Source organism: Varanus komodoensis, unplaced genomic scaffold (assembly GCF_004798865.1).
Source record: "Varanus komodoensis strain SLA01 unplaced genomic scaffold, ASM479886v1 scaffold12, whole genome shotgun sequence".
In the NCBI taxonomy this organism is placed as follows: Eukaryota; Metazoa; Chordata; class Lepidosauria; order Squamata; family Varanidae; genus Varanus; species Varanus komodoensis.
In genome coordinates this window covers 19110706-19132173 of record NW_025335349.1, presented here as the reverse complement: position 1 = coordinate 19132173, position 21468 = coordinate 19110706, and the positions used below count along the sequence as shown (strand labels likewise).

Genomic DNA, 21468 nt, shown 5'->3' with positions numbered 1-21468 from the left:
CACCAGACCTTCCCAAGACTGCTTGAATGCTCCACGGAGACATCAGCCCCTCTGGAATGTCTGATCACTTCTTGCACCTGATACGCTTTTGGGTCTATGTTCAGTACTGTTCCAAGTGCAAGAAGTCTTGGGACAAGTGGGCTACAGGATACCTTATGTTTATTCAGATGCTTTGGGAAAGTACATGCAATGGTCCATTCTTACTTGTATGTGCTCAGAAGCTTGACCCCAAAACAACTACTGGGGGAAATGGTGTTGGCACATAATGAAATAGAGCAGTGCATTGTGGAAGACAGCACATTCTGAAACAGGCAAATATAAATATTGGTGATATAACTAAGAAAAAGTTATTTGCTGTGTATTGATATTTCATGAAGACTCTTCATCTATAATAATACTAAGTATTTACAGAAGTGCTTAAAATATCAAAATGGAGTACAACCTTATGCTCAGGTTTTCAAAGGAAGAGACAGGATGTATGGGTTTCGTGCACCTTTAGTTACTGATTGTACAGATGCAAATAATGTTTGTATTCTTCGCTAGAAGAAATTTTTAGAAGTAACCCCAATCCTGAAAATCATCAGGAATTGAGGGATGAATAGGTAAAGATTAACATTCTTCTTTTTGTGATCCCAGTGAAAATTGCTCCAGTAGCTGTTATTTGCATTGGAAAGAAGAGACCATTGGCAGTAACAGGTTTCCCACTCTAAGCATAAAAAGAGAAAAGGATGCACTCCTGCAACCACTGCCACCTTGGTGCCAATGTTACTTAGGCTTCTCCATGGCTGCCATTAATACAAAATATTAATTCAATTAACATCAGCTCTTATTTGGACCTTTGAAGGCGATACACAGTGGAGAAGAGAAAAAGAGATGGAGCACAGGAAAATATTAGGTCCTGACAGAGCCATGTAAACAAAGTTTCTAGCTGAGTATCTAAAGTATTACATGGTTATACTTTTCACACAGATAAGTTGCTATTCAATTCTTTTCAAATACATCGTATTCTTTGACTGTGGTATCTGCACTGATTACCATGATGCAATCCATCATGCATTTCTTAATGCAAGACTTGGAACTTTTTTAAATTTAGCACTCTTACAGCACAGGAAATTAATAATATTAATAAAAAAGATTGAAAGCACTCTCAGTGCACATTCTGAAATACGAATTTCAGCAGAAGTCCTGTGTATTTTATATTTAGCATAGGAACTGATCAGAGAAAATATATTTTAGCAGATATCAGATACTCTTTCCTAAGTTACCTACCATTCAGCTAAATACAAGGTTAGCACATCCAATTTCATGAAGTCATCCAAATCCTTGAAACATATAATACTATTATTGAACTTTCCCTGATGAATGTGAGCCAGGCTTTCCAACCTGGTGTACTCCAGATGTGTTGGTCTGGAGCATGCAAGCAGTTGGCTGAATCTTCCATGAAGACTGAGCATGCAAGCAGTTGGCTGAAACTGAGCAAGTACCTTTTCCTCATCTTCAATGGTTAAAGTTAATCCAAAATAACTGGACAGATATTAAATTATCTCCTGGAATCAAAGTGTAATTTATCTGTCTCCTGGAGATTCAGCTGAAATTTGGTTTTGGTCTGCATACTGATTAAAATACTGCTATCAGACAAGATAATAATATCCTAATGATAGTTAGCCTGAAACTATGCAGTAGTCACTTCAGTGAAACCCACGAAATTAATGGGCTACAGAAATTAACTCTATAAGAATGCCACCAACATCAATTTACTGCTTAGAGTCATCACAAGGATTATTTTCATGATTTTACACCAACCCTACAAGGGAGGTCTATATTATTACCCTCATGCTGAAGTCTGGAGAGGGAACAGTGTGGCCGAGTGATCATGCATTTTATTTTATTTATTATTATTAAAACATTTTTATGCCGCCCCATTCGCCGAAGCCTCGGGGCGGCTTACAACAAAAAGTTAAAATAACATTTTAAAATATAAACAGTAAAATACAAATATATAATATAAAACATACAATATAAAACAAGCTGCCCTGGCCAAATAAAATTCAATAATATTAACATTTAAAATACTGCTTAAATAAAAAGGTCTTCGCCTGGTGCCGAAAAACAAATAACGACGGCGCCAGGCAGACCTCTCTGGGGAGCGCATTCCATAACTTAGGCGCCACCGCTGAGAAAGCCCTCCTCCGAGTAACCACCCTCCTAACTTCTTCCACAGAGGGCTCCCGGAGAAGGGCCTCTCCCGCCGATCTCAGGGGGCGGCTGGGCATATAAGGATGTAAGCGCTCCTTCAGGTAACCAGGACCCAAGCCATTTAGGGCTTTATAGGTCATTACCAACACCTTGAATTGGGCCCGGACTTCAATGGGAAGCCAGTGAAGCTGACGGATAACTGGAGTCATGTGAACATAACATCCAGTCCCCGTCAGCAGCCTGGCAGCTCTATTTTGGACCAATTGAAGTATCCGGACCGTCTTCAAGGGTAGCCCCACGTAGAGCGCGTTACAGAAGTCCAAACGGGAAGTCACCAACGCATGTGTCACTGTCGCAAGGCAGTCGTTCTCCAGATAGGGGCGCAGCTGATGAATCAGCCGAAGCTGGAGGAAAGCGCTCCTCGCCACTGCTGTTACCTGAGCTTTCAGTGAAAGCTCCGGGTCGAGGAGCACTCCCAAGCTGCATTGCCCAAGGCTATGGATTTGTTATTGTTACATTATGCTGTAAACCATTCTGAGAGTGTTGCTATAGAACGATCTATAAAGCTTTAAACAGACAAACAAACAAATAAGTCTGTCATAGGCTCATGGTGGAGACCACTCACATTCTTAGCCAATTCCCTTACTACTGTCTGCAAAACAGATAATTAGTGTGTAGCAAAAACAAGTCTAACACGAGGAAGAGTCTGTAAGTATTTCCATGGATAAGACTGGAGAGAGTGTTATGAAAACACTAGCATTTGTTTAATTACAAAGGCAGGTACGCTTAATTAGTCCATTGTATCTGAACTCCCATTGCTTTCCACGTTAACTCTTAAATGGAAATTCTATGTTAATTTAATAGAATTTAACTTGATTATGGCCACACTTAAGTGTTTTACAAAATGACATATCAGCTTGCATCCTTGGAGCCAGGTCTTGTGATTACATGGTGTGGATTTGCTGAAGGTGCTAAATCAGTCTCACGGGAGCTTTTCAAAGTTGCAAAATGTCATTGGGATAGCTGTTAGAACTTCACATATTACCCTGGGCACCTTACATTTCCAGACAGGAGGAGCCACAATGAAGAGAAACATGAAGATAAATCTTCTATCATATAGCATTTATTACATAATTACAGCATCTCTAGGTAATAAACAAATTTTAGAAGATGTTGTTATATCCTGCAAGAAAATATAAAAGCCTAAGAGAAGTTTACAGATGAAGTTTTGTGTTTTTTTCATTTCTATGTTCATCTCAACTTTTCTCTTTACTGCACTTGCATGCATATTTTTAAGACGCCCAAACATTTAAAATGTTCAACTTTCTTTTCGCAGGCCCCATCTAATAAACACCCTCTGTAAACTCAATTCAACAACTGAGTAGTTATGTAATACTCTTGCATCCTTCTTTTTCTGCATCCCTTCTTACCTGTGCTTTCTGAAATTAGATTGCAATGTATTTATAATAAGTTTTATCTATCCTGGAAGGCAATTTCTAAGTTATTTCACTTAAACTTTGAAACCACTTTTTTCCCTTGCACTCCAGGTGTAACTGTTAACACCTACTCTTGTTTGGACCCCGGCATACCAGTTCACGGCCGTCGTTATGGTCATGACTTTTCCATTGGTTCAACAGTATCATTTGGGTGTGACTCAGGTTATAGACTGAGCCATGAAGAGCCTCTATTATGTGAAAAGAACCACTGGTGGAGCCATCCTCTTCCTACCTGTGATGGTAAGAACTGCACTGACATAGAAGAGTATCTATGGTGTGTTTGTTAAATGAATTTTCAACAGTATTCATTGTAGTTAGGTTCTACGCAGTGCTGCTGTTTTGCATAATATGGGCTGCTTTACCTGTTGGCATGGACAAAGCAAGCAGATGAGCCACTCCTACAAATCAGCCCTAAGAGAACTACACTTTTATTTCTAGATCTCATTCAATCATTAACTAAATTTAGCATGAGAGAACAAGGCATAATGAACTATTATGCTCTTTCCAAGGAGGGTGATCTTTGGAAATATATTATTCATCTCTCAACTTTGTAGATAAGTTTAGAAAGGTTATCGGAACATGGATTCCCTTTGATATTCCCTAGATGGTAGTTCCTAGCATTAGCCATTGTAGGCAGACTTTGATCCTACTGCAAAGTTGTCCACAGAAACACCACTTTTCCCCACGAGGATGAATAGCTGCCATTCGTGTACATAGAAGAAATTAAGGGGATGCCTTTTCCCTGCCCCTAGTGGTCTTAAGCATAAAGGTCCCATCCTGAGGTATGTTATTAGCTGTTTTACATAACTGATAACATAATTTAGGAACATAGGACAGAATGATAGTGTCAAAGGATGGGCTGAGAATTTGGTGGAAGAATGTCCCTCTGCTTGAATTACCTAGATAATAATTGTAGCAAGAATAGCTCATATTGACCATGCTATCATCTTATTTCTGTTTATACCTCACTGTACTCTTCTGCATGTTCCACAAACAGGAAATTAAGAAGAGAAAGTGTTTGGGAGGAATTAGCATAATTATCACACCCAAATGTAATGTGGCTTGTTATGTCATAAGAATCTGGCCATGCAGCTTGTTGTGAGTATCAAGTAACCCAGAACCCTACAACAGTCCATGAGGGTGGTGATGCCGGAATAAGCCATAATGGCTTACTTCACCTATGAGATTATGCAAACCTAGTCAACCCACTTCCATACTAAGTGTTTACAATAAAACAATACAAACTTATTTCTACAGTTGGAAACAAATTCAACGTTCTGGTGCTTGCCTTCCTTCTTTTTCAACTTCAGCCTGAAGTCATTTTTCCTACACAGCTGTCTCTTCCAACATCTACTACCAGTTCTGATTCTGTCACTACATGTTCTCCATTCCCTTCCACAGCACAGGAAGGATGTTGACTCATTACTCACAGATCTCTTGCCCTGGCCAATGTTCTAATGCTCTGGCTTCTCAGGAATGAAGACGCAGAAATCTATCTATCAATCACAGCTCTGTTAAAATAACAAGATATGAACTAGCTGATAACCTTCATGATGGACTATAGGAATGCTGAAGACATAATCCATTTTGACTTCAACAAAGTTTCTGACAAAATGCCCCATGATATCCTGATTAGCAAACTAGCTAAAAGTGGGCTAGCTGGGACAATGATTCGGCAGATCCACAGTTGGCTACAGAATTGGACTCCTTGATGAGTACCCATTATGGAACCTTCTCAGACTGGGTACAGGTAACAAGCAGAGTACCACAGCGTTCAGTCCTGCCCCCAGGGCTCTTCAACATTTATATTAATGATTTGGATGAAACAGTGCAGGGAACACTTATTAAATTTACAGGTGGCACAAAATTGGATGGGATAGCTAATACCCTTGAAGACAGAAAAAAGTTTCAAGGTGATCTTGATAGGTTGGAGTGCTGTGCTGAAAACAACAGAATGAAATGCAGTAGGGGCAAATGCCAAGTTCTGCAGTTAGGAAAAAGAAAACAAAGGTATTGTTACAAGATAGGAAATAGTGATTCAACCATACTGCAAGTGAGAAGGAACTTGGAAATGTTGTAGACCATGAGCTGAATATATCTGCCCTACTAAGAAAAAATATGTATAATATGAATGTTCCTGGCTTCAAGGATAAGATCTTGGACATCAGCCATTGCTTTCATTCCAGTCTTTGGTATTACATTTTGTTCCACTCTTGCTTCTACTTCATTTGTATTCCTTCTTCCATCTTTAACTCAGCCTACAGACTTTATAGGTTCTTCAGAAATTTGTATGCCTTTCTGCATGCATTTCCCCTAAAATGCATTTTTGTATGCAATTTCTGCTACTATATTACATTTTTGTATGTTATTTTCACAAATGCATTTTGTCTTTTTTACCGATTTATTGGAGAACTGCTTCACAGAATTTGGAAAGAGGGAATACTGAAAGATAACTGTGTTGGCTAGGGTTTTAATTTAGAAAGTACATCAGAGATTGGGAAGGGTAAATTAAGAAGGTATACATTACTATGCAAATTAAATTAATTTCTCCTCCATCACCAGTATGATCACTCTTAGATTAAAGGAGCTTTTTCTTTTTCCTTTATCATTCATCCTCTGCAAGTTTGGAATTTGGTGTTTCTCAATCACTGTAACATTATAGAGTGAAGAAGAATTAAGCTGGAATTATACATTCCATGCATATACATGTGAAATTACATGGTATTTGCAAATTCCCATAGAAATGACCCAATCCCAAGTTCTTGGACTAATATGAAGATTAAAACTTAGTTATCCAGTGAATCTCATGGTTCTTGTAACTCTCATTCTGCAATGTGAGGTAACTAGAATCCCCTAACTCATATGCAGTTCTGTAATGTACACATAAATAGTCCTACCAACTAGCCCTTCTAGAAAATTGTCACAAAGTGCCTAATCTAAAAGATTCACAACTTTCAGACTCCTGTTGATTACAGTATTTTCCCCCATACACCAAACACATTTGAAGCACAAGAGTGCCCAAGAATCTCCACAGCAAGTTTTGTATAGGATATCTTTATACCCCCAAGGAGTTCTCAAATAAAGGGAAATAGAAGGCTCAGTACAGATCATTCTGTTCACTTTATAAGACTATAACACTTCGCTAAACGCTCCAACTAAATAGAATTAAAATCCACTGAGGAAAAGGTTTGCTGTGAGTTTTTTTTTAAAGATATTTGGCCAAACTATTGTTATTCAGGGAAAGAATCAATGGCCCAAGCAAGGTTATGCATGTTATCTTCTTTTAAATAGGTTCTGGAAGTATTAAAACTTTAATTACTTGTACCTCCTGATAAAATAAATCCTTTTGATTGCAGCATTTTTCATACCTGAGGCATTCTTTGGGTCAAAAATCACCCCAAATGCCACTGAAGTTAGTTTTTTATTAAAGAGGGATGATTGATTACACCGGTCTCTGCAGTTTAAACATATCAAAGTGAATTTCAATGAGGGACCATGTGAATACACAGTATAATACACATTTAATAGGTATTTTGAAAGGGATGCACCTTACATTTCACAGATTAATGTGGAAACAGAATGGGTATAAAGTCATGGAAATGACACAGACCAGAAAACTGTTATGGTAATGGCACAGACCTACTTTTAAAGACAATTAGCATTGGCAGGTAATTTGGAATAGCGATGTGGGTGGGGGCATACAGTTAAGCTCCCTCCCCCCCCACACACACACACACATACAACTACAACCTGCTGCTTGGTTCCATTGCAGGACCCCACCTCTGCAAGGGGTGTAGGGAAAAAATGGCAGGTTGAGGAAAAGTTAAGCACAAAATTCCTTTTGCTAATAGCATTGCCTTTTTTTTTTTTTTGGTTACAGGCAAGCCCATGGGTGTGATGTAGCATTCATACATGCTATTTTCTCAGAAGACCCTTTTGTAGTAATTATCAAAACAAGTGGATGCAACATGATGCTCAGTGCACACTCTTTCCCTATTTAGAAGACCCTTTTGTGGAAATTAGCTCTATGGGAGGGTAGAACTGGATGATTCAGAGACAGTGGGAGAATATAATGGACTATTAGTTGTTCACCCAGCTCTTCAAAGCTGTACTACTGTAAAGAGGAACTATCCTTAGCTTTTAAGAGTGTATACTGTAGTTCAGACCTCATCATGTACAGATAAGGATTTCCTTCCAGAATGGACTCCATGAGTAGAAGTAATTTTTCTTATTCTACTAGGCTCTATGTGCTTGCTATCTAAAGGCAAACAGTATTAAGAAGCTCCCTGTGAAGAGTATTCTCTACTGTGTAATAACATTACATATGGTGACAAATTTCTTCTGAGATGCTGAACTAGCGTGCAATTCATTAAGTAAATGAGATTTTTTTTCCTCTAGAGCACATCTCTAAATGGCAATTGTTCACTGAATAAATATTCTCTAACAGCAAGTTTGAGCATATTTATTCTAGTCCATTTATGGATTCATGGCTGAACTAATTTAAATACCCCTACTCTATCAGCTCTTCCAGGATAAGGATTTGCATGTACTGGGCTAGATCTGGACCTGAGCACCAGGCGAAGACTTATTCTTGCATGGCCTGGCCTTTGCATGAACTCAGAGTTGGATAATTGTCACACATTCATTTCCTTTCATCTCACTTTGGAAGTGTACATTTGCTCCCTAAAACACATTTTCAGAAAGTGAGTGAACTTCTTTAAAAATGCAGGGACAATCATGGAACAAAATGTCTGGGGCTTTCCAACTCAGTGGCTTTGGAACAAGAACCTTTCTCCTGGACTATTAAATTACTTGGGGCAGAGAAAACGCATGGGTGGGGGATTACCTGAGACTCCCTAAATGGTAGTGTCTGACAAATTCTTCTTGGATTCATTTAACATGGTCAACAATTACACATTATTCAGAAAAATAAATTTACTTTTTCACCAGAGCTTTAAATTGGTTTGTAGTGCTGATTGCACTGTTTCAGAATGACTACGTGTCCAAAATAGGCTTAAAGTAACATCATTTTCTTTACCTGAGGAGAATCTGATTTAACATTCTGAGGTGAAGAACTATGGAAACTGTAAATCATTTCCCATAATTGGGTCGAACATTGAAGTTCCTGGGATACATATATTTAAACCTTAAAGTTACTGAGTCCCAAGCCAAGAAGAGTTTTAAACATAAAATTCAACACCTTGAATTTTTTTTCCAGAAGTGAACCAATATCTAGTGAAAGTCTTTTGAAATGGGAAGGATACAGTTCTACCATACTTTCCCAGTTAAAATCTGGGTTGCCACATTTTGAACTAGTTGGAGCTTTTGGAAAGATCCAAAAGAGGTTGCAATTGGCATATCAGCTTAAGTGAATCATCCTTAGATAACTGCTTTCCCTCTCTCTCATTCTCCCTTCCTCTCTCCCTCTCTCCTCCACACACACACACACACACACACACACACACACACACTCTTTCATACTGAAAGTGCTTTGCTCATGTACGTATATTAGTCTCTTTGTGTTTATGTATACCTGTGTATATAACTTTAGCTGAGTGGATGAATGAATGAATAAATGAATAATAAAACATTACTTGCACTGGAATATGTATATGTATAGGTTATATGTGTATAACTTAAGATGGACACTTATTTAACTTGAATTTTAAAGACAACATATGAGACCAACATTTTTGCCAAGCAATGCTGAAATGAAATATGAAGTATATATCCAGTTTATACCACCCTTTCTATTTTGGATGTTTTTCACCATCTCCAGCTTCTTCTTTTGAGTGATAGCTTGAAGCCCACATTATAATTATCTCTGGCATTTGTTATATGTCACTTATTTGCACTCCAAGCAGAAAAAAATGTCTTAGGTTAGTGGCTCTTCAAGTAGGAGGAAAAGCAGTTGTTTTAGAGATAGAAATAGCATCCAGTTTTTGAAGAAAGGAAATGTGTTCATTATAGATCAAGTAAGTACTGCAATGTGGTGGTTAAAGAAATAATTTCTGCTTATATTCTTCATGTTCAGTCTAGCCTATGCTTTTCGATTTTGGTCAGCACAGGAGTGAAAAGTTTTTGTTTTTTTTAATATATACTTAAAAATCTATTTCTATCTTCTATTATGGGATTGTTGCTGTTGCTAGTCCACTTAAACTCATGCTGACTGCTTCAGTGACTCCAACTAGCCACCTCATTCTCTGCCATTCCCTTCTTTTGCCGTCAATTGTTCCCAGCATTAGGCTCTTCTCCAAGGAGTCCTTCCTTTTCATTAGGTGGCCAAAGTATTTGAGTTTCATCTTCAGTATCTGACCTTCTAAAGAGCAGTCAGGGTTGATCTCCTCTAGGACTGACCGGTTTGATCGCCTTGCGGTCCAAGGGACTTGCAGGAGTCTCCTCCAGCACCACAATTCAAAGGCCTCAGTTCTTTGGCGGTCAGCCTTCCTTATGATCCAACTTTCACACCCATACATTGCAACTGGGAAAACCATAGCTTTGAGTATATGCACTTTTTTTTTTGAATAACTTTTATTCTAAATAAACCTAATTCAAAGAAAAACTAAAAACAACAATGATCATTGGAAACATGAGACCTACTGGGTCAGCCCCCCACATTTTTTCTTTTTATGTTAATTTTCTATCAAACTTGGGACTTTTTATTATTGGCTTGAGAAACGGGGCTTCACATAGATAAATATGTTCATAAGAGTATTTGCACTTTTGTCGGCAGGATGATGTCTCTGCTTTTAGTATGCTGTCTAGATTTGCTATAGCTTTCCTCCCAAGGAGTCAGCCAGAAATTAATTGATATTTGGGACTTTTGAAATCTGTCCATTTATATTAGGACTAGCTTTGAAAGAAATCTTTGAGGTTACCTTTTCAGTCCTGACTAAAACTAACTGGTTAGCATAATCTCCCAAGATTCATGGTGAAAAAACACAAGGGAGTTTGGAATTCCTGCAGGAGGAGGATGCAAACACGTTGGTAATTTCTGATCATGGTTAACTGATGGAAAATGATTGTCTACAATTGATAGTCTTGTGCAACTACCCTTTAGGAGTAAGGTTGGTAACCCTCCAGCCCATTTTTGTTAATTTTTTTATTTTTGGTAGTGTAGCCAGAAATTGGCAATTGAATGTTTTTGTTTCCATTTTAAACTCAGCAGGGTTTGAAATGAGATCTATGGCTCATGTTAAATACAATATAGAGAAACAAAATAGGATAATAAACTCTACTTTGAAGTTAGTTCATTTCCCTAAAACACAGTTCACACTAAACATCACGAGTCTGGATTGAAGCATAACAATGTTCAAGCACACTGCAACAACCCCTTCCTTCCTTCCTTCCTTCCTTCCTTCCTTCCTTCCTTCCTTCCTCAATCCCTCACTTCCACAATAATTGAGTTATTTCACAGAAGTGAACAGGTGGGTAGATACTTTGTCCCTACACTGTTTAGCACTGCATCCAACTCTTTACCTTTGGGTTGTCTTTTTCTTGACAAGCCAGATATATGGCCTAAAAATAAACCAGGGGTTACTTCTTAGGCATGCCAAGGCAGAGGCGAGCCAGAGGTCTTCATTCAGACAACTTTCTAGAGATGGAGAAACCCAGGTATGTTAACCAATGACTTAGTGCATTGTCTTGTTCACTGGGCTGACCTGACATGGAAACCATTCCTTCAATAACCCTGTTGAACTCAACAGTGAAGAGGATGAGGGCGCAGGCTTATGAATTATGCTATTCTTTAGTTTTACAAGCAAATTAGGCAATGTGCCCTGGTCTCTGAATTCTTTTTTATTTTTATTAATTTTATTTAAAGCTTTTCTATGCCACCTCATTACTAAAAGTCTCTGGACAGCTTACAAAGAACAAAAAACCAAAGAACAAAGAAACCATAACAGCAACAACACATAACAGATGCAATGGTTCTGTTTTCATTCTTAGGAAGAATGAAAGGCAAGACACATCAGGTCCAGGGACTGGTCAGGCTGAATTGAGTTCATGTAGCCTAGTCATCAATCCAGAGTTACTGTCACTGAATTTGTGAGCTTTTTACCGGTAGTGCCAAACAGGCTGTTTACCGGTTGAGGCTGAGTAGGGATGTTTTAGCTCTTGTTCCAAAGTGGCCAATGGTGCAGCTTTTCTTTGTGTTTTCTGCTCAATAAAGAGATCTTTAGATTGCAAGGAGTAGATGTTGCATTGATTAGAAGAGGATGGTGATGCACTGCTGACTATCCCACGGCATTAGAGTAATGAAGTCTTATCCAAAGCAACATTACTTAGTTTACTGATGTGATTACTTCCTTCGATACAGGGTTGGATGTTCTGACACCCTGGATTTTCTGCATTCAACAGTAGGGAGCTGCTGCTGACCCCCTTAAACCCAGGTTAAGCAGCGAAAACCAGGCAAAATCAGGAGTAACTTGATGCATACTGAATAAGGGGAGTAACATGAAAGTGAGAAGTCATGAAATGGTGAAACTATGTATCCTGTGTATGTTCAAATATTGGTTACTTTGGTGGGCTATAGAAAATAATTGAGTATATTTTATTCATTTATTTGTTTGTTTACTTACTATATTGTTATTCTAACTTTTTTTTTCTTTCTTGGAACTCACAATTCTTTTCCTCTCAACCTACCCCTGTGAGATAGGTTGGGCTGCGAGTCTGTGACTGGCCCAAAATTACCCAGTGAGCTTCCAGGCTGAGTGGGGATTAGTTTCCAGATTGCCAGTCCCATACTCTTAACCACTACAATGTCTCTCCATTGAGTTTTCATAGATTTAGGGAAAAAAGAAAAGGTATAACCATAGGTGGCTATGGTTACTTGGCTTAATACAAGTGGAACTCAAAGGACTTGGCTACCTGTTTCATCACATAAAGTTGGAATGATGCTCTGAGCAGAGGCTATTCTGAGATCTCTCAGCTTCTGGTTGCAAATTCAAGCCTGAATGGAACCATCCCTGCTTTCATAATATCAGGGTGGCTTTTGCTTCATGTTTGAATGCACACAGTGCACCATCATCACGTTTCTTGACAGCTTTCCATGTTGTTTCTTGTAAGAAAAATGCACTCCTAAGGGTGGGTGTCAAAGCAATGTCAGTAAAATAAAGAACACATAATACATGTGACTAGAGAGTCAGTAAGTCTGAGATCCTCTGTAACAGTTCTGTTTCTGCTCATCTGCTATGTTTTTGCATTGTATAAAAGAGCACGTCACTAATCACTGTTGGCATATGAAATCACCGGTTTTACATTTGGCATCAAATGCACCTTAATTTAGAACATTGGGTTAATGCCCTTTTTGCACAGGTATTTCGGCAGTGTGATCTTAAGATGTGCAATATTAGCACAGATGCTGGAGAATGCGTATTTTTAAAGGGCTATATCAGCATCTCAGAAAATATCAAGCTGTAGCAATGTGACATTATTGTGAAAATACACAAGATCTGAGTTACAAGCACAGTGGGTGTCCAGATGGTATACTGCCAATGTGCTTGAAAAATGGGCATGGTACCTTGCATAGCTTAACAATTATTTTTAATACTGTGCTGGGCAAAATTCTTGGTCTTGATATAAAGTTAACAGTTTCTCATTACATGAAAGCCATATGCTACTGTTGTTGGACTTAGAAAATGAACTGCAAACATAGCTTTAAAACAGTCTTTCATAAGCTTTTGCATTGTGGCTATTTGGTAGGTCAAAATTAATGCCTTTTTTTCCCAGGATGTATGTACCTAAGTTCTTCACAGATCCCTGATTTGTTTCATTTTGTTTTGTCTGTTTTGATTCTTCTTGATCAAGTTCTGGTAGACCAATAGAACTTTATCATTTTAAACTGGGAGCCAGGATTTTAGAACCTACTAGAGATCTTTCTCAAATAAACAGAAAAAAGTATAGGTGAGAGGGAAATATACTTTCCCGAAGGGCTGTCTTAGAAGATATTATTTCAGATACATTGAAGTGGTAGGAGGGAATTTGGATAGACTTGCCTCAAAAGAATAAATGTTAGAAGTGATACATTAGAAATATTTAATCCTTGAGAATGGGATAATGGATGGGGCATTAGATGAATGAATAAGTAGTGGAGAGAGCAAAAAAAAAAAATTATTTGGGATTCTTATATGCCGCCCCATTCACATAAGCTTCTACTTAGAAAGTAGAGAGGCAGAGAAATGCAGCCATGCAAAACTTGGTGGTTGAAAGAAGCAGCAGCATAAGGCCTACGTAAAATTTCAGACTGTAAAGAACTCGTCCTCTTGCATTGAAGATACACTTTCTATTGATGTCAATTTCTTTTTATTTGGGAACAAGAATTAATAATCTTTGTTCCAAAATCTATATTGTTATCTTTAGAATGTGACATTGTAAAATAAGTTTCCCTGTTGAATACATCACCCATAAAAGCCCTTACATAAAGATCATAAAGCCCTAAGTGTACTGTAAGTGATTACACTTAGCATGGAAATGTCTCACATGAAGTTGGAGTTCTACCATGAGATATTCACCTGGATTGTGGGGCCACTTGCTGTGTGTGTGTCTGTGTGTGACCTATTTAGTTCTTAGTTCTAATATACATGTCAGAAACATTTAAAAATGTGTTTGGATTTCTGTGACCTGCAGATTCTACAATGGACTGGCTTTTTCTACTTTGCTGACAAAGTTCCTTTGTACAAATTCACATTTGCTGTAATGAGTGCTTGCACAAGCAGAATTAAATTCTCGTGCATCTAGACAACTAATTCCATCAGTGAGTGGATGATGGGACAAGGGATGCTTTACAAACCATAAAACACTGAAAGAGGTTAAGAGGTTAACACTTTAGAGGTTTCTAAGGCCACGTGTTGCAAAATGTCTCAGTAAGACAAGGCTGTCCTTGCCCAGGCATAGATGATGGAATTCAGGTTGCACTTCCAGCTCTTGCTTTGCTGAACAATGACAATACTGGGAGAGCTGAGAGAGATGGAATAAATAACCTCTCCCAGCAATGTTGATAACCCAGTCAAGAGTCACTGTAATGTTTATATATCTATCTGCACTGTAGATGTGCCACTTTTTCTTTTAAAACATCCAAGTACTGGTCACTCAAGCTCAAGGACAGCTGTTTATCGTAGACATGGGGCAGACAGGCCGATGGCCAGAGTCATCATGCTAAAGGCAGTTTGAAGGACAGTGGTCTGCTGACACAAAGGGACATTCTTCCCTGAAGCAAGGTTTCTTATATTAAGTGCAGGCAGCTCATCTGGGAGTTCCCTATGAGTTTTGCCACCATAGTAACCTTCTGGTGTCTCATTACTGCCTGAGCCAAGAGAATTATGGCTGTGGAGTGAATATGCCAACTGAAACTGCTGATGTTCCCTCAGACTCACAAATGAAGCCTAGAGGCCTCTGATATACAGCAGGCAAAATTCACATGTTACCAGATAAGTTTGTTACTAACTTCACTGTAAATAAATGCCCTTTTTATGAAGATGAAAACTGGAATAAAAGTTTAATAACCACAAAAGTTTATTCAGTGTAATCAGGTTTTTTTTTCCCTTGAACAAAATCATAATTCGTATATGCAGCCTTTCTCTATTGAAATAATTTTATTTAGTAGCAAATTAAATTAGGGCACAGAAGAGATGGGTATCAAACAATGGAAAATGAAGAGAAAATTATATTAAACAATTCTAGATTATACTATTTTGTACAGAGAGAAAATATTCTACTTGGTGATGGAAATCTCTAAAGGAAGATAGTAATTAAAAGTGACCCAGTCTTTCTCCCAATTTTAAATTGTCAATCTCCCCACACAATTTTTTTTTTACACAATGCATAATCTATGGAAGTTATTGCAAAAAGCTATTAGGGTCAAGTACAGAGAGATTTATTAACAAGAAATAAAGAACACAAACCTTTTTTTTAATTGTTCTACTGTTCTGCTAAATAAAATAGAATAAAATAAAATTATTGGAGACATAGGTACTGTTTACTTTGGGACCAATCTTTTACAATCCCTTGATATAGATTTACAACAATACCAGTGCAAAGTATTTCTGGAATTTATTTATTGTATCCAAACTAAAAAGAACAATAAGAAAGATAATTGTTGAACCTATAGCAATTTTATCTAAACAAATAACTTGACTGAAACTTTGCTTACCAGAAGGCCAAAGACATTTAATGTTCATGAAATTTGGAAGAATTAATTTCAGCTGGCTGCCATGGTGAGAAGCACTTTCCACCAGCATCAACTGGTCCATCAACCATGTCCTTACCTGGACAGGCAGAGAATAGCAACAGTTATCCACACTAACAGTTCACCTCCCAATTGGACTCTTGTAATGTGTTTTACACTGTGCTACCCTTAAAAATTATCTGGATACTTCAGACAGAATAGAGCTGCAAGAATTGCTCACTAGGACTGGCAGATGTGATCATATAATGTCAGTCCTTTATCATCCTTGCTGGTTGCCAATTGAAGTTAGGATCAATTTAACATTGTTCTATAAATCTCTAAACAATTTTGGGCCTGAATATATGAAAGCATGTCTCCCTCCATATACATCTGCCATACGTTAAGTTCTGCTGAAGTTCTTCTCCAGGAACCCACTTTAAAACATATATTTATATACACACATATATTTGTGTGTGTGTGTGTGTGTGTGTATGTGTGTGTGTAGGTAGGTTATTTATCTGTGTGTATATGTATGTACGATGCTTTTTTTGTTAAAAAAAAAAAAAAAGGTTCCGGAACTCACGTTGGCGCCAGCAGTAAGCAGTCAGCGCGCGACCACACACACCAATCCCAAGCCGAGCAGCGGAGTAGCGTCCCAAGCCGAACAGCGCCCTCACTATCTCACTATCAGATAGCAGACACAAAAGCAGCCTGCAGGCACTATGCTAATGATGTTTGCTGCTGATCTGCTACGATTCAAAATCACTTCATAAAATCCATTGGAAAAAAAGGTGTTGGAACGCCATTCTGGTGTGTTCTATGAAAAAAAAGCCCTGTGTATGTATGTATGCAGGCATGCATGCATGCATGCACACAGAAACGTACACCCATGACAGCTAGTGTAGTGCAGTGGTTAAGAGTACAGGACTGGGACTCAGGACATAGGGCTTCTGGTCCCCACTTAGTTAGGTGCCTGTCACAAACTCTCAACCCAACCTATCTCACAGGCTTGTTGCTATAAGGACAAGACTGAGAGGAGAAGGAGGAGGATTATGTATGCTGCCTTGAGTTCCTTGGAAGGAAAAACGTCAGTATAAATATATATACCTGTATACATACAGGTATATATACTTTATCTAAAGAATCCTCAAAATTTAGAAAGTGTTTCTATTAACAAACAGAAGTCATTTTAAGCTGCTGGCCATGCATCAAGCGTTGATAATGCTCAATTCGTATTTGCTTTAATGGAACATAGTAGCCCATGGGACTAAAGGTTTAGAAATGCCATGGTGCAGAGCAATAATGCCCCAGCACCACCTTGTGGACATGGTCAGTAAAGTAGGACAGGACCCACTTTAATTAAGTGCCTCCCACTCTCAGCTTGACCAGCCTTTGCAGAAGGATACCATGGTCGATGGTATTAAAAGCTTTTCAGACATCCAGGAAACCAACAAGGCTGCACTTCCCCTTTCCTTTTGTCAGCATAGAACATACCACAGGGTACCCCCAGGGCAACCAGGAATCCAGGTTTGAATCCTTATTGAAATGGATGAAATGGATCGAGATTATCCATTTCATCGAAGATTGCCTGGAGTTGGACAGCCACCACCTTGGCCAGGAAGGGGATATTAGCAACTGGTCTATCATTACTCACATCCCCTAGGTTCAAGTTGGCTTTTTCAAGAGTGTCTAATTGCAGCCTCTTTCAAAGAGGCTGGGAATTTCTCTCTTAATGAGGTGTTCACAGCCTACACGGTACACCCCCTCCTTACCTTGAACAACCATCCAAGATGGGCAAGGGTTGAGCATACACGTAGTAGGACAAACCAGTCTAAGTGCCTTGTATACATCCTTACGCATGTTTAACATTCTGTGACTTCTCCCATGGCATCTCTTACCTAGGTTGCCTGAGGCCTAGTGTTGTTACTGTGTTGAAGGTTTTTGTTCAAATTAGCTGCTTCATCAGATATTCTTAAGTCAGGGGTGGTGAGAGAAAGAGAGAACACTACTTTTCATATTCATATATTGGGTTCATTTTGATTGTCCATTTATATTCATTGGTATGGATATATAGAAATACATGTATGAATATTACAAAAACATCATAAATATTTGTATAAGACTAGGAAAATATATTCTGATTGGCTGTGAGTTTTAGCAAGGTGAAAAAGAGCAGCTGCAAAGTGACAGATCTCAGTTGGATTCAACAGTTAATTGGTGTAGAGAAAGAATGTGGGTTGGTGTGATAGAAGGTCTTTTGAATAGCTGAGGCTAAGTTAAGTTCTCTTTTCTCTGTGTGATGGGTCAGATTTGCCCTTCTTTAAGGTTTGGTGATATGGGATTTCTGCATTTATCTGGACGCAATGGGTAACATATCTAATGCCATATTCTAGGAGCAAAGAATCATAAAGGAAACTGTAAATTTGCAAAATCTGCGGTATCAATCCACATCATTTGTAAGTAGAGGACATGTCATTACATCTTTTACTTCCAAATCTTGATCAGTTTCTGCACCATTCACATTTGATATAAAAGCACAGACCAAATGCAAATGCATCATTGTTACAACAAAGCACAGCTTGAGAAGAATTATCTTTATGATCATTGCCTTTAAAGTAGTAAAATATTACATCCACATGGCATATCTGGGTTTGCAGCAAAAGGAATATAAAGAAACCATTGTGCCATATGGGAGGCAATATTTGGCTCTGTGAGGACCAGTGTACTGCAGTTCCAGTGCTTTTGCTTTTTGTATTTAAATGATTTCTTATGAACTTGGGTGCATATGAGCAAAACTCTCTAACCATTTATTACATTTTCAAAGTTCTAAGTTATGATTTTAGTAAGTAATATCTTTATATCATTTCTTTTCTGATCCCTCTCCCCCCCCCCTTTCTAACAAGAGATAATATGCTTCTCTAATGCAGGGTTATTTAGTCATTATTTTCAAACTGAAGTATTTCTTAGTTTTGCTTACTGCTCACAACATTTTACATTATTTCAACTCCTTTGCCTCATATACATGACATATGAACCAGTCGGTAACAACAGGAAAGGTCAATATATGGAGATCTAAGTTGTGGCAAAATGTTCCTCAGGCCCTGAAATATAAGCATTTGCTACAAAATATGGAACTCCAGGGAACTGGAGTCCCAAACATACCTCGGGAACTAATGGTGGGATTACCCAATGAACAAAAATGTATCCATGCCAATATTTTATATCATTATGTTAAACTGTTACAAACTCTTTCTCCCAAACTCCCAGATGGAAAGGCCTGCTTGTACATAGATGCTTCACCCAGATTTAGTTTCTTTAGAAGGGTCCATAGGAGATTTTGTGTGGTATGGGGTTCTTTGCAAATAGACTGAAGATGAGATGGGAATTCAAGGTTTTACACTCCAATAACTTACTGTCTTCATTAGCTTTTTAAGACAAATTTTGACCCTATGGATTTCCTGCAAGGAACAAGGTGAACCCCCTGCCTTCTTTTCAAGCCCAGTTTCAGCACTAGCTAATGCTTGCTATATGCAAGGTCTCAGTCACCACATTTTTTTCAAGGGGAAGAAGGGAGACCAGGAAATCTGACAGGCTCGCCAGTTTGACCTGTTCTGGCAGACTCTTATCACCAACACAGATTCACATTACTGAGAAAAAAAGGCTGAAATGGCATTTATATTAATCCATGAATTTGTCCATGTGTACATATGTGAATGTCTGTGTATTACAGTCTGTTGGGTTTTTAAAAACTGTTTCAACAATTTACAAAACTAATTAGTAACATGGGACAGAAGAAATATGTGTGTACGCCAAGGAAGGTACTATCCTGCAAAGTTCATCATGGGTGCCATATTTCTTTCCTAATCAGATCTCATGTTTGTGTTTGATACACAGTGTGAAACTGAGATTAAAAGTAATTTCCCTTCCACAAATATTTTTTTCTGAACTTAAGATTTCTCCAAAATTAACTAGCATAATCAGAAATTCATTGTCATACATCTTATCGCCAAAGGTTCTCAACCATTAACTATGTTTCTTTGATGAGAACTTTGTGTAAATATTGGGCACAGTTAATAGATTTTTCACCCAAGGGAACTCTTGGAACACCCATATATATACTATTGCCTAACAGAGACAGCAGATTGACTGTTTGCATGCGGAGTTCTAATATGACAACCTGCATTCATGTGCCTACACCTCCCCGCTTTATTCTCAGCTTTGTGTGGTGGAGATGTCCGAGGGCCCAGTGGAACTATTTTATCTCCAGGTTATCCTGAACTGTATCCAAATTCACTGAATTGCACATGGACTGTGGATGTTACTCATGGAAAAGGTACAGAATTTACTTATACAAAGTAAATTGTATAATTTTGGGTATTGCCGTACCCAGGGTATTGCCGTAACGCCTTCTTCTTCATTTTAGTTCTGGTACTTCTTGCCGTATTTCATGTTCCCTAAACCCCCCGAATCCTTTGTTCCCTTTACAACATCCATCATTTTTGGCTGGTGGTCTGGCCTTAACCAAATAAAAGATTTATGTTCTGAAACAAATGAAGAGGGCAATGCACAACTGGTCTCAAACATAAATGTATCCTAACAGTATCAAAAACACATTTCAGTACTAGATGCTTGGAGATGCCCCATTATGTAACAGGATGGATTGGGCTGAATACCCTGCCCCTCATACAGATAGTACTTTCTTAGCAGCATCCAATTTAATATAGATCTCTTTGTTCTTGATTATCTTTGATGAATCTAGGTAATTTAACTAAATGTTTCATTTTTTCTGATTTTACCTTTGATGTGATCCAGTTCAAATGTAACAGGAAAGCTGTTTTTGCTAGGAGAGAGTCTCTCACTGCAGTTTCACATGTTTGATAGATAAAGAGTTTTCACTTTTATTTTAGGCTAACCCCAGTTAGTCAATTAGCCGAACCCTGCCTTTTTTAGTCCATGATTTTGGAAGAAGCCAACAAGCTGTTTCCATGTGGTTCTCACACTGTTTGCCACTATAGCTGCTGATGAAGATTTTTTAGCAGTTGCAACTAAACTACAATAGTTGACTTCTGACTGCCCCAGGGGAGCAAACATATGTTGAAAAGGAAATAATTAAAGATTACATCACTCCTTTGCATTTGCAACACAAATATGCAGATTTAAACAAGTTTTCTTGTAGGGGCAGAACATTTTGTTGCACTGTACGTTGCAACTGACACTTTATATGTGCAAGTATTCCTCTTCGCAAAGTTTCTGTACGTTATTATGGAAACCCTAATGGAAAAATGTTCTTATGTTTTTTTTGGTCATTTTTTTTTGTATGGACTTTCAATTGGTTGCTATCTGTGAAGACAGAATGCTAGACTAGATAGTCCTTTGCTCTGATCTAACACAGCAGTTCTTATATTTTAGATAATGTAACATGAAAATAGCATATAGATATTTTGAAATATTTGAAGAATCCACGTATATCCTCCAAGAATTCATGTATTTTATATCTTTTTATTATTTTGCATAGGCCTATCCTATGTGCACTGCAAAATAATTAAAATATGTACAATATTTCCTCTGTTCTGATTATATTATCTGCCATTGTAAATAACTTATTATCACATT

General features: G+C 38.1%; 1 protein-coding gene across 1 annotated transcript in view; it reads left to right on the top strand.

Annotated features, from left to right (window-relative positions):
- The window catches only part of CSMD3 (CUB and Sushi multiple domains 3), a 650552-nt gene that overhangs the window by 417221 nt on the left and 211863 nt on the right, over window positions 1–21468 (top strand). The window contains exons 19-20 of the mRNA XM_044421466.1: window positions 3744–3932; window positions 20072–20188. Of these exons, the coding sequence (XP_044277401.1) occupies window positions 3744–3932; window positions 20072–20188 (306 nt within the window). The remainder of the gene's footprint in view (window positions 1–3743; window positions 3933–20071; window positions 20189–21468) is intronic.